This window comes from Telopea speciosissima, chromosome 8 (assembly GCF_018873765.1).
Source record: "Telopea speciosissima isolate NSW1024214 ecotype Mountain lineage chromosome 8, Tspe_v1, whole genome shotgun sequence".
Taxonomy (NCBI): domain Eukaryota; kingdom Viridiplantae; phylum Streptophyta; class Magnoliopsida; order Proteales; family Proteaceae; genus Telopea; species Telopea speciosissima.
In genome coordinates, this window is record NC_057923.1 from 26,714,804 (window position 1) to 26,728,774 (window position 13,971).

Sequence of the window (13,971 nt, forward strand, 5' to 3'; positions counted from 1 at the left end):
TCCACAGTCCCGTTGAGGTCATGTTACGTATTCTCGGACCTGGCGAGTATGCCTTCTCTCACCGTGCAGACGAGATCTGTCTCTACCATGCCTTTTTCCTCCAGGGCCTTTGCCTTCCTATCCCTCACTTTGTCGAGTTGGTGTTAGAGCATTGGCACGTCACCCCTGGGCAGGTGTTGCCCAATTCTTGGAGGGTGATCATGGGTTTCTATATATTTTTTGCCCGCATGGGGCGTGCCGCCACTGTTCCCCTGTTCTTCCACTTTTATCTGTTGAAGAAGGGGAATCATGGATGTTATCACTTTGCTCGCCGCGCGCTTAAGGGGCCCTATGCCTCTTTGGAGCTTCTCACAGGGATCACCAACAACGTGAAGTATTGGAGGGATCGGTTCTTTTTTGCCATGGTCCCCCGATGCCCTCTACGGACTGTTAGGGAAGTCATTGACCTCAAGAGGGTCAATCGAGGGCTTGAGCTGAGTGATTTTGAGGGTGACTCCCTCAAGCGGTGCCTGGGTTGCGATCCATTCCATGTCCAGGAGTTGGACTCGGAGGCCTTCCTGTCCCTTTAGAAGCTGAGTCTTGGTAAGAACACTGTCTTTTGTACTTGATTGGCATGCTTGTATTTTAATATGTATGCCATTTGACTGGTTGGGCGGTTTTGGCTTGATGTTGTCATGCAGTGGATACGCGTCCGGATTTCAGTTTGCTCCATGGCAATCTACGGAAGAAGGCCGATTCTCAGGGTGGTTCATCTGCTGGAGTAACAGATGTTGGTGGTCCTTCCGCACCGGTGGCTTTTGGGGCAAAGCGGAAGGGTGGTCCAGGACATGCCCATGTGATGAGCTCTGGTGTGCATGTCCTCCTTCCCCGTACTTCTCCTGATGATGATGGTGTTTCGGGCTCTGTGCCTCTGCCTCCTACTATCGCCCCCTCCGGGTCCTCTGCGTTGCCCCTCTCCAAGGGAAAAGGGGTGAGGTCCTCCGGTGGTACTGCCACTGATCTTCCCGCTATGGATGAGTCCTTGGTGATCACCTTGGGTGTGTCGGAGGGTTCGACTTTGGCCGGGTCCGACGTGTCACAGGAATGGGTGGATAAGGGGAGGCTTCCTACCGCGAGAGTAGCCTTGTAGAGGCTTAGTGACGCGTGTCTGGCCCAGACTCTCTACCATGATATGGCTTCGGTGAGTTATTCCTTTTGGTTTTGTCACGTTCGCTGCTCCTCTTATACATAGAGTGTTTACCGCTTGTCATGTTGATTGTAGGTCCATCACCGTCTTGCCGAGGTGGTGCTTCGACTGGAGGGTCACGCTTCTCGCAAGGTGCAGATACAGCGTACCCTTCATGATGTGGAGAGGGAGCTCCAGGGACATATTTATGCCCGTGAGAGGGCCGAGGCTCACGCGCAGAGGGCGTCAGAGGAGCTCGCGGTGGAGTCTGCCGGTGCAGTCGAGAGTTCGGTCAGGGTTCTTGCCTTGGAGGAGGAGCTTCATGCGTTGAGGGGGAGTCATGAGGCAGAACTGGCATCTGTAGGCGAGTGAGCTGTGGCTGAGTTCCAGGCGTCCCCTGCGTTCTCGGTATTATATCAGGCATAGCTTCAGCCGACGTATGAGGGAGGGATTCAGGACTTAGATGCTTGTGTCCTGGAGGTGACCCCCAGTTATGACTTCTCCGTCCTGAGGTTCTCTGAATTTGCTACGGCGCTTCCTGGTGTTACGGTGGTGGGGATCGTTCCAGTGCCAGAGGTGGAGACTGCCCTGCCTGAGGGGGGGGGTGCTGCTGTGTGCCTTTTCAAGGTGGACCTGATGTCTCCTGCTGGGTCGGAGGTGACCCACCCCTCTGTGGTCCCTTGACCCTATGGCCGTATCGAACTTATAGACGTCATGAACCTTTTCTTTTTGAACTTGAGTTGTAACTATTATGATTTCTCTATGTGATTGCTGATGCTTTCCTTTGATTGCACTATCTCTTGGTGGTTGATTGCGCCTTGGTGGTCATCGGACCTTGGTGGCATTGCGCCTTGGTGGTCCTCGGACCTTAGTGGCATTGCGCCTTGGTGGCATTGCGCCTTGGGGGTCATCGGACCTTGCCCCCGGGAGTCTTAAAGTGGTAGGTCCCTGGACGTATCTACTTGGAGACTATGTAAGGCCCTTCCCAGTTGGCTAACAACTTCCCTCTCTTCTGTGGTTGTGATGCACTTGCCCTCCTTAGGACTAGATCTCCCTGGTGAATTAGCCTTTCCTTAACCCTAGCATTATAGTACTTGGGGGCGGGTACATGGGGTACTGGGGCGAACAACTGACATTGCTCGCACGTCTTGGCATATTATATGGCCTCCTCTTGCATTCGTGGCCAGTACAATCCCTGGTGGAGGATTTTGTAGGCTAGGGCTCGTCCCTCCATGTGGCTACCACATATCCCCTCATGGACTTTTGCCAGGGCGTACTCTGCCCCCTTGGGTCCTAGGCACCGGAGTAGTGGTGCTGTTGCCCCCCGCTTGTATAGTACCCCGTCTAGGACGGTGTACTTTACAGCTCTCATCCTGATCTTCCTTGCCTCGGCCTTGTCTTCTGGTAAGACGTCGTTTAGGAGGTAGTTGAGTATGGGGTCCATCCAGCTAGGCCCCTCCTTAATCTCATTAACTTGCTTCTCCTGGTATGTTAGCTTATGTAATATTTCCACATACACTGCATTGGCCAGGTTTCTAAGTTCATCATTGGCTAGCCTGGACAGTGCATCAGCAGTTGCATTCTCGATCCTTGGAACTCGAACCATCTTGAACTTCCCGAACTCCTCTAACCTCGGACCTCGAACCTCGAACCTCAAACTTTGACCTCAAACCTTGCCCTCGAACCTCAGACCTCGAACCTCGACCATGGTTTGTCGCCTACGGTCCTTGGCTGTAGCCTTTTTATTTATTTATTTTTTGAATTGGTCTTTGGCCACAGACACCTCTTTGCTCGAACCTCGAACCTCAAACGTTGAACCACGATCCTCGAACCTCAAACCTCGAACCTCAAACTTCTACCATGGTTTGTCGCCTATGGTCCTTGGCTGTAGTCTTTTTTATTTATTTATTTTTTGAATTGGTCTTCGGCCACAGACACATCTTCGCTCAAACCTCGAACCTCGTCCTCGAACCTTTATGAACTCTGACCTCGGACCTCAGACCTCAGACTTCGAACCTCGTCCTTGGGCCTCGACCTCGAACCTCAAACCTCGTCCATGCCCATGGCCTGTCGATCGTGGTCCTTGGCCATGGCCAAAGACCCCCTTTTTATTTTTCTTTCTTCTCTCTTTTCTTCTTTGCTTTTGGGCGGCGGCCCTTGATGGATGGCACCCATTCATGATTTTTTTTTCTCTCTCTTGATAGGTGACGTCCATTGATGACGACCATGGCCCTTTGGCCGTGGCCTCTTGGTCGTGGTCTTTTGGCCGTGGCCACTTGGCCTCTCTCTTTCTTTTTTTTTTTGGCTCTGTCTCTGGTAAGGTGCATTCAAAGGCGAAGTCTGCCAAGGCTTGGCCTTTGATGGCAGTCCTGGTTTGGAACCTGATGCCATGCTCACTCAATTCGATAGCCTAAGCGATCAATCGCCCAGAGATGTCTAGTTTGTGCAGTACCTTCTTCAATGGGAGGTCGATGAGGATTGTGATGGTATGGACTTGGAAGTATGGTCGTAGCTTCCTAGCCGCGATTACCAATGCATAGGCTACCTTCTTGATCCTGGTGTACCTGGTCCCTGCATCGATCAGAAAATGACTGACATAGTAGATGGGCCTTTGGACTTTGTCTTCTTCCTTCAGCAGTATTGTGCTGACCGCGACAGAGGTGGCGGCTAGGTAGAGCTGCAATTCTTTGCTAGGTTCTGGTCGCCCAAGCAGTGGTGGGCTCTCTAGGTACTCTTTCAATTCTTCGAACACCTTCTGGCACTCTTCTGTCCATGTGAAGTCTTTAGGGCTACGGGGGTTCTTCAATGTTTTGAAGAATGGTAGGCACTTGTCACCTGCCCACGACACGAACTTGGAAAGGGCGGCGACCTTTCCATTCAACCTCTGCACTTCCCTGACCATTCGAGGAGGTGCCATCTCTTGGATGGCCTTGATCTTGGATGGGTTGGCTTCTATTCCGCATACTGAGACTATGAACCCTAGGAATTTTCTTAACGTTACACCGAAGGCGCACTTTGTAGGGTTTAGCTTCGTCTGGTTCCTCCTCAGTACTGTGAATGCTTCCTCTAGGTCGGTCAGGTGTTGGTTGGCGTGGATGCTTTTCATGAGCATGTCATCCACATAAACCTCCATGTTGTGCCCGATCTGTTTCTCGAACATCTTGTTGACCATCCTCTGATAGGTGGCCCCTGCATTCTTCAACCTGAACGGCATGACATGGTAGCAGTAGTTCTCCTTGTCTGTCTAGAATACGGTGTAGGAATCATCACCCTCATGCATGAGGATCTGGTTGTACCCGGAGTAGGCATCCATGAAACTCAGCATCTCATGGCCGACGGTGGCATCGATCAGTAGGTTGATCCTGGTCAGTGGGTACTCATCTTTTGGGCATGCCTTGTTCAGGTCGGTGTAGTCGACACACATCCTCCACTTCTTATTGGGCTTTGGTACCATGACCACGTTTGCACGCCAGGTTGGGAACTTCTCCTTCCTGATGAACCCTGACTGGCTCAACTTCTCGACCTCTTCCTTGATTGCTGCTTGTTGGTCGAGGGTGAAGTTACGCCGCTTCTGTTGGATGGGCTTCCTAGTTGGGTCGACATGTAGTCGGTGCTCTGCTATGTAATGTGGTATTCCAGGCATGTCAGAGGTCGTCCATGCAAAGACATCCATGTTCACTTGGAGGAGGTGTCCAAGTCCTTCTTTCTGTTCCTTGCTTAGTAGGAAGCCAACCTGTACGACCTTGGAGGGGTCGTCCCTGCTGAGGGGCCATGGGATGAGGTCTTCCACTGGTCTTCCTCTTCTCTCTGTCAGTTCATCTCTCTGGTCACTGACCATATTCTCTAGGCAGAGTGCCATTCCGCGGGTGTTACCATGATTCCTTTTCATAAAGGTGGTGTAGCACTCCCTTGCTTTCTTCTGATCTCCTCGGACTTTGCCTACCCCATTCTCGGTGGGGAACTTCATCTTCAGGTGGAGTGGCGATATGACTCCTCTAAGGGCTATCAGAGATGGTCGCCCTAGGAGGCCGTTGAAGGACATCACAGACTTGACAACCATGAAGTTCACCATGATAATCACTTGTCGAGGGTGTACCCTGAAGGTGACGGGTAGTTTTATGGTACCTTTGATGGAGGCGGTGGCACTTGAGAATCCATGGAGGTAAGTGGGCTCTGGTTTGAGCTGATCGTCCCCAAACCCGAACTGTCGATAGGCATCCAAGGAGAGTACGTCTACAAATGCACCTATGTCTATCAGTACCCTGTGTACAGGTCGGTTGGCTACCTCCACCTGTACTACCAGGGCATCCTCAAATGGGAAGCTTAGTCTGTCCAGGTCTTCATCCGAGAAGGAGATCACCATCTCGGTTTTGGCTATCTTGCTTGGCTTCTCTGCCACTCCCACGGACCTGGCATGGGCTTTAGCCTTTCTGGTGGACTCTTGCCCCGGTCCTCTAAGTATGGTGAGGATAGGAGGTCCCTTGGTGCCACTAGGTTCTGTTGCATCTCTCCACTCTTCTGGGCGGTCTCTCTCTCAATCTGTTCTTCTTTCTTCTCTTCTCGGTTCTACTCTGTCTTCGTCATGACCTCTGCCTTCTTGGCCTGAGCGATTGTCACGTCTCCCCTTCACATACTTGTTCAAGCTTTCTGCTCTTACAAGTTGTTCTATCTCTTTCTTTAATTGATAGCACTCCTTTGTGCCGTGCCCATTCTCTTTGTGGAAGAGACAGTACTTGTTAGGGTTTCGCTTCTCTGGTCCTGCTAGCATGGGTCGTGGCCAATGGAGTAGGTCACGGTCTTGGATCTGCATGAGTATCTGGGACTTGGTGGTGTTCAGTGGTGTGAACTCAGGGCTGCTTGCCCTCTCACTTCTCTCTGGGCGACGGTCAGTCCTCCCAGATGGGCGGTTGCCCTTCTCTTATCGACGCTCTGTCCTCGACCTCTTACTTTCTTTGCGGTCGTCAGGTGCTGACCTCTTGTTGTCCTGCGGCTTGGCCTCGATTATCTTCGTTCTAGCTTGTAGTACCTCGGCCATATTCGCAAACTTATTGTACCGCTCTAGGAGCTCTTTCATAGTCCTGGTCTCATGACATGTCAGGTCCTTGATCAGGTCCAGGTCCCTGATACCTCCTGCTAGGGCTACATGCAGTGTCTGGTCGTCCAAGTCTCGAACCTCTAGGGACTCCTTGGTGAACCTGCTAACATACTCCCTGAGAGATTCCCCAGGGTTCTGTACCACGTTCAGTAGGTTGACGGTGGTCTTCTTCTGCTTGACACTGCTCTGGAAGCGGGTGACAAACTGTTCGCATAGCTCCGCGAACGAGCCTATAGATCTCGATTGTAGCCTAGAGAACCCTGATGTGGCTGCTCCCTTGAGGGATGCAGGGAATGCCCGATGGGAGACCACGTCCGACCCACCATACAACGTCATCATGCCACTAAAATAGTTGATGTGGTCATTAGGGTCCATGGTACCACTATAAAATTCAAAGGTGGGTAGTCGGAACCTGGAAGGTAGCATGGTTGACATGATCTCTGTCGAGAATGGGTGTTGTCCAGGTATGGAATGTGTCTCGCCTTTGGTCTGCTTCTTCAGCCCTTCCAGCTTCTCATCCAGGTCGCAGAGTCTTCGATCGAACTCCTCATCCTGTGTCTATCCCTCACGCCTGGTAGGACGTTCACTGTGACCTCGTTCACGCTCTCTCCTAGATGTCCCCTCCCGCCTTGAGTGTTGGCAGGATGGTGAATGGTCATGCCGCGATGAACCCTATCGCGAAGATGAGGGGCTTTCCTCTTTGTAGGTCTGGCTTCGTTGTGGTATGTGACCTTCTTCAAGTCATCCGTCGAACATAGACCTTCGGACCGATCTCTCCGGGCTAGGCACCCTCGCCCTGGGCGTTGGTGTCCTCCCATGCTCTGACCGTGGCGGGAGGTCTCTTATTCTCCTGGGACGCTGGGAAGGCTCCCCCCGCTGTGGAGTGGGGGTTGCCCATCGCGCAAGTCTCTCTGATCCCACGCCCCTGGGAGATGATCTCCTAGGGTTTGGCTCTTGTCGATGTGCGGGCTCTGCCCTTGCTGATGACGACGTCCTTCGATGGTAAGACGTCGCACGCTATGTCAAGTAGTCTTGAAAGAGTCATTGTTTATCGAGGATCTATCGTTGCAGGTCATTGATCTGACCCACAGTTGCTGGTGCATTGGGATCAGGTATCACCTCCACCACCACATCGTCTGCCTCGTCATTGTTGGGCTCGTCGACCACAAATTGGTCATTAAGGGGGATCTCTTCCTCCAGAGGGACATGGTCTCGGTCATTGGCTCTGCGGTGAGAGCACTCTGGGGGTGGTGATCCATTCCTCGCTACGTTATTGGTGGTGGTAGTCTTCCTTCGTGCCATTGAATGAATATGGAAGCGAGCTAGTAGATGTAATGGCTAGCGTCTTTCCCACAGACGGTGCTAATCTATTGCATCAAGAAATCACCAGGCGGTCCTGCGAGTGCCGTCACCTGCAAAGGGACCAAGGGGTCAACAGAGAGAAGCGGTGTGGTTCTGGCCTAGGGCTCTCCGATGCCAAAGTTTGATCTCCTGAGCAAACAGATGAATGTAGAATTCAATATGAGTTTTTATGTCCCCTCTGAGGGTGGTGTACCTTTCATTTTATAGTGGAATATGATGATATGGAGAGTCCCAGTTTGATGGCGAGTGTGCCGTTGAGTGGATAGAGGCCCTGGGTAGTAGGGCTCTATCCTGATTGGTCATCTCCCCGCGGGAGGGAGTGTCCTGGTGGTATCAAGAGCCTTGGCGGATAGATGCTCTCGTGTGGTGATAACGTCATTGGTGCTTGAATCCGTCTGGGTGACGTGACTTCTAAGCGGTGGCCCAGAGTCCTGGTGGTGGCATAAATCTGTAGTGACACGATTGGGTCATATACGAGCGGCCTCGGTGTCCGTGTACATCACGTCTGTGTCCACGATGCCGCGCCTGGGTGTGAGACCACGCCTGGGTGAGAGGCTGCGCCTGGGTGAGGCCGCGCATGGGTGTGAGACCACGCCTGGGTGAGGCCGCGCCTTGGGTGCAGGCCGCGCTTGGGTGAGAGGCCGCGCCTGGGTATGAGACCACTCCTGGGTGAGGCCGCTCCTGGGTGAGAGGCCGCACCTAGGTGAGGCCGCGCTTGGGTGTGAGACCACGCCTGGGTGTAGGCCGCGCCTGGGTGAGAGGCCGCGCCTGGGTGAAGCCGCGCTTGGGTGAGGCCGGCGCCTGGGTGTAGGCCGCGCCTCGGTGAGGCCATGCCTGGGTGCAGGCCGCGCCCGGGTGGGACCCCCGATTGGTTCTCCTTGGTTCTGGAGCGGGTCGATTCATGACACGTGGCAGCTGCTGACTGGTTCGATGAATCTTGGATGTATCAGCGTTCTTTGTCCCATAAAAAAAAAAAAGTTTTCTTGAACCATACATTTGGATACGCATATTTACTAACTAAGAAAATTTCCCTCCTAACTAGCTGGTTTATCTTTATCTAATGGGTGCCTTTTGTGAAAAAAAGAAAGATAGTAAAACTTTAAGGCATAAGTAAAGTGAAACAGCATATTAAATTCCCTGGCCGAGCCGATCTCTGAAATATCATGGTAACAGCAAAAAAAAATACGACCTACAAGCATCTCCTCCATTCCCAGAATCTTACCACGAATTTGAGATGAACAATCGCAATCCAAAACTGGATTGCTACTTGCTTCTACTGCACTTGAGCTAAACTTCTTACCCAAAACTACAGAAACTTAACAACCAAACTAATCCTATTTAATATCTTCACATAATCCTATTTAAGCCCGCAATTTCCTGTTAATTGACACGTCTTGACCTAATTCGATTTAAGCCCGCGACCTTCGCCACTTAAATTGGCTAACTAACATGCTTTCTTCTATCAATCATTTGTCCGAAACCTTCCTTTAATGCCTTAACGGTCCCTGGAAACTTCTCCGAACATACAGGTCTCACAGACTGCTCGTTCCTTCAGATCTTTAAAGCTTTTAACTATATACGCAAGTCGCTTGACTTCAGTATTCCAAACAAAGCAACTTGTAACTGTGAGTCAAAACAGGGGCAGAAGTCCTGCATTTAGCTTCAACGTCACACCTGTGGTGTGTCCTTACAATCTCCGGATCTAAAGCTCTAAGAGACTTTAGAGTGGGCTTCTGGGTCAGATCGTTCCGGAGTGAAACGATCAATGTTGCAGGTTAGTCTTTCTCATGTCAAGTTTGAATCTTGGCTATTTAAGACTCATTTGTATTGGATCTCGTTCTTAACAATGTTTTTGCTATAGCTGAATTAACATCGAATTTCATGTTCTCGTCTTGTGGGTATTTTGTAAAAATTGTATATTCATATAACTGAAGGAATTTGATCTTCCCTATTTCTGATTTTAGCTAGTGGGTGGTTGATAATTTACGGATATATCGGTATGAAGATCCTACCTTTGTCTGTATATCTCTGGTCTCTGCTTGGGTTGTTCTTGTTCTTCTTCTTTAGCTTCTCGAATTCATACACGGTTGGTTTCGGTGTCGAAGGCTTTGAAGGTTCTAAACCACAAGATGATTCTTCTGTGCCCTTCAAAGATGATCGACTCGATGAAGTCAAAAGGGAATGTAGATCTTTTATATCTTCTGCTTCTGAACTGAAACCAGATGATGGTAGAGTGTATAGAATAAAAAATGAGCTCAATTTCATGAATGGGGATTGGGTTCAGCAGGGGGGTGAGGCACCGTTGATGCCATTTGATGACAGTGACATGCCCAAAAGCTCTTCGTCTCTACAACATGATTTGAACTTAATTTCTTTCTGGGTCACGGGTGTTGATTCTGCTCGTCCATCTAAGAAGATGGTTAGTGTCAATGGAATGTTGTTTATGGGCATTACCAGAAATGGCTCGTTTGGCTACAAACCCTATGGTCAAAACCCTCAGTTTCAGATGTTTCCGGGACATTCTCAGCTGACCATCTTCTTCCAAGGGATTTATACAGAAACAGAGAAGAACGGAGGGGAGCGAGTGATGTGTTTGATGGGGAATGCGATGTTGCCTTCTCGTCAAACTGATTCTTCTGATCCATGGGAATGGGTGAAGTATTATCGACCAACTCTTCTGCAAGATGATCAGATTTTGCTTTTACTTCACTACCCAAAGACCCTCACCTTGACCACTAGGGCAATCCGTGGAGAAATGAAAAGCTTAAACCAGAAATCAAATATTAAGTTCTTTGATAAGGTTCAAATTTCTTCTCAGTTGGGTGCTTATGCAAACTACCAGTTTGGTTCCACAGAGCTTGTTTCTGAGGCTTGTGACCCATATCCATATGCAGATTGCTTGATGAATGATGGTATTGATGTTTATAGAGGCTCTGAATTTTGTGGGATTCTTCAGCGATTTACGTCTGGAGAAGCTTTCTCTTTTGTGCCCAACTGGAGATGTAATAGCTCAGACTCAGATGACTATTGCCGCAAGTTGGGTCCATTCATGACAGGTAGGGAGATTAATTCCACGGAAGGGGGTTTTAAAAATGTTAGGCTTCTTATGCAGGATGTGAGGTGTGAGCCAAGACTTGGGCAAGGTAATGAAAGCGCAAGGGTGTCCGCTTGGTTTAGAGCAGTGCCTCCATTTGAATATCAGTATTCCGCTATGGAGAGAACAGGTCTTAGCAATATGACTCTAACTACTGAGGGAATTTGGAGCTCTTCGACAGGGCAGCTGTGCATGGTTGGATGTATCGGACTTGCAGACCCAGAATTGGATGGATGCAATTCACGAATCTGTTTGTATATTCCCATTTCATTTTCCATTAGGCAGAGAAGCATCATATTGGGTAGCATTTCGAGCATCAATAAAAAAACTGGTTCATACTTCCCTCTATATTTTGAAAAGGTAATGCAGCCCTCAGAGCTGTGGGACCGATTCAGCACTTCTTATCTATCGTACAAATACTCAAAATTCAATCAAGCGGGTGTCATCCTAGAGAGGAACCAACCTTCTAACTTCCGAGCAGCTTTTAAGAAATCATTCCTCAAATATCCTAAACTTGAAGATTCGGCGGGATTTATGGTCAGCCTTTCTGTTCTCTCAGAAGACCTTATTCTTCATGTTTCTGCAATTCCAGATCCAGTGCCAAAGGTCCATATACAAAGAACATCTGTCCAAATGGAGGTAATCTCTCTTGGACCATTGCTTGGGCATTACTGGTCAATGGGAAATGGTTCTGCGGTAGAAGATGAGATTCCATTCGTAGCTAAAACTGAATCTACTGAAAGACAGCTCCTTCTGAATGTCTCAGCTCAGCTGACACTTTCTGGAAAACTTTACAGCAATGTCTCTGTGTTGTTCCTGGAGGGTTTATATGATCCAACTACTGGAAAAATGTATCTGATTGGTTGCAGGGATGTTCGTGCTTCATGGAAGATCTTGTTTGAGAGCATGGACCTTGAAGCTGGGTTAGATTGTTTGATTGAAGTGATAGTAGAATATCCACCAACAACTGCCCGGTGGTTGGTGAATCCAACGGCAAGGATTTCAATCTCGAGCCAAAGGAATGACGATGATCCCCTCTATTTTAGCCAGATCAAACTTATGACACTTCCTATTCTGTATCGAAGGCAGAGGGAGGACATACTTTCACGCAAAGGTGTTGAAGGGATCCTTCGGATTCTTACACTTTCAATGGCAATTGCTTGTATACTAAGTCAATTGTTTTACATCAGAGAAAAGATTGAAGCTGTTCCCTACATATCTCTTGTCATGCTAGCTGTTCAAGCTCTTGGGTACAGCATTCCACTCATTACAGGGGCTGAGGCTCTCTTTAGACAGATGGGCTCTGAATCTTATGAAAGGCCTTCTTACGATCTTGAGAAAAATCAATGGTTCCATGTAATTGATTACACTGTTAAGTTTCTCGTACTGGCTGCTTTTCTTCTCACCCTTAGACTTTGCCAGAAGGTATGGAAATCTCGCATCAGACTGCTCACACGCACACCTCTAGAACCAGGTCGTGTCCCAAGTGATAAGCAAGTTTTTATTATCAACCTGATCATACACGTGGTAGGGTTTGTAATTACTCTCATTGTTCATGCTATTAATGCAAGCCAGAGGCCGATTCCACCTGAAAAGTATATAGATCAACGAGGAAATATCAATACCCTGTGGGAGTGGGAAACCACACTAGAGGAGTATGTGGGTCTCATCCAAGATTTCTTCCTACTTCCTCAAATTGTTGGCAACTACTTGTGGCAGATTCACTGTGAACCCCTCCGGAAAGTTTACTATGTTGGGATCACCGTAGTGAGACTTCTTCCTCATGTTTATGACTACATACGAGCTCCAGTTTCTAATCCCTATTTCTCTGAGGAGTATGAGTTTGTGAATCGAAGCTTGGATTTCTACTCAAAGTTTGGGGATATTGCAATACCACTTACAGCAGTTGTGCTTGCAATCATAGTCTACATTCAGCAGAGATGGAGTTATGAGAAACTCAGCCAGACTCTTAACTCAAGGCCTTATAACAAGCTTCTCCCATTGGGATCAAAAGTGTATGAGAGGTTGCCCTCAATGTCATTTGAAGCCGAGCTTGTCTCAGGGGCGAATAATTCAGAGGAACATGGGAGTGAACGAGAGGATGAGCAATGATTGACCGATGTTTTACCCCTAGAAAAGGCTGAGCCGGTGGGAGTTCTTGCAGTTATGTTAAATTAGGTATAATCCATAACGTGTTGAACTAGAGATGTTGAGTATGAGCTTCTTTTTTGTTTCTTTCTTGTTCTTCCCTGATCTGATTAATATCATTCGGTTGCTTTTCTGACGAAGTGTTGCTCCACATATTTGGCATGTGAAATAGTGTTTCTGTTCACGTCCCAGCTTAAACATAATTTTTTACTAGAAATATTTGGTTTGTTTCACAAAGAAACCACCTAAGAACCCCCAAACTGGCAGGAAGTTTGCAATAGGATCTAATTCACTAAAACATAGATGGACTGGATGGCATGAAAAGTTGTTGAATTTGAACTACACTCTTACCCTCTCTGATTCTGCTTCCTTCTGTAACTATAAAAAGGAGGGGGGATCTCTTCAGCCGGAGGTAGGGTCCAGCGGCTGGAAGAGCACCACACCTCTATTGGCGTATGTAGAATTTGACACCTTTTAATTGTTTCTTATCTTATTTTCAAAAGTTCTTTAAGTTGGGGGTATAAAAAAGTTCTTAAAGATAATTTGAAAGTGAGTGATCATTATGTTATTTTCAAAACTGTCATTGTCACACATATTTTTCGAGTACAAATGTGAAATAAGAATATTACCCTCATTGAAAAGAAAGTTTATTAGTAAGATTATAGTTTTTAATTGATAGTTAATGTTGTGCAGAAAGACTTATCAAAGTCTGCCATACAAAAGGAATAGCAATCAGGATTGGTCATGTTACATTTGACCAATGTATTGGAATGTCGTTACTCCCTATGATCTAATGCCTGCTTTCCGTAGTCAAAGTTCAGCCTATGTTAAAGAAAGAGGAAAGAATGATAAAATATGAGCCATACAACCGTAGTTGTCACGATGTCTAGGTGATCTAAGGAATTGGAGGGGGCCTATACATTAAGACGACATCAATAAGGCACCTAGTTTAGGTGATGCCTATGCGACCAAGGTACCCTACCAACAAAGGACGCCTAAGCGATGCCTCAACAACTATGATACAACATTTTTTTGGCAAAAATGAAAAAAAATATTAGCCATGAAACATTCTTTTTTTGATTATCTATAGATACCTCATTTCGTTGT

The 13,971-nt window shown here is 48.1% G+C and overlaps 1 protein-coding gene across 1 annotated transcript; it reads left to right on the forward strand.

Moving 5' to 3' along the window:
* The first annotated feature begins 9,606 nt into the window (after window positions 1-9,606).
* On the forward strand, window positions 9,607-13,001 carry LOC122671616. The gene has a single exon (XM_043868948.1). It carries the CDS (start codon window positions 9,622-9,624, stop codon window positions 12,826-12,828), a length of 3,207 nt encoding a protein of 1,068 aa, XP_043724883.1. The 5' UTR covers window positions 9,607-9,621; the 3' UTR covers window positions 12,829-13,001.
* Window positions 13,002-13,971: the final 970 nt, after the last annotated feature.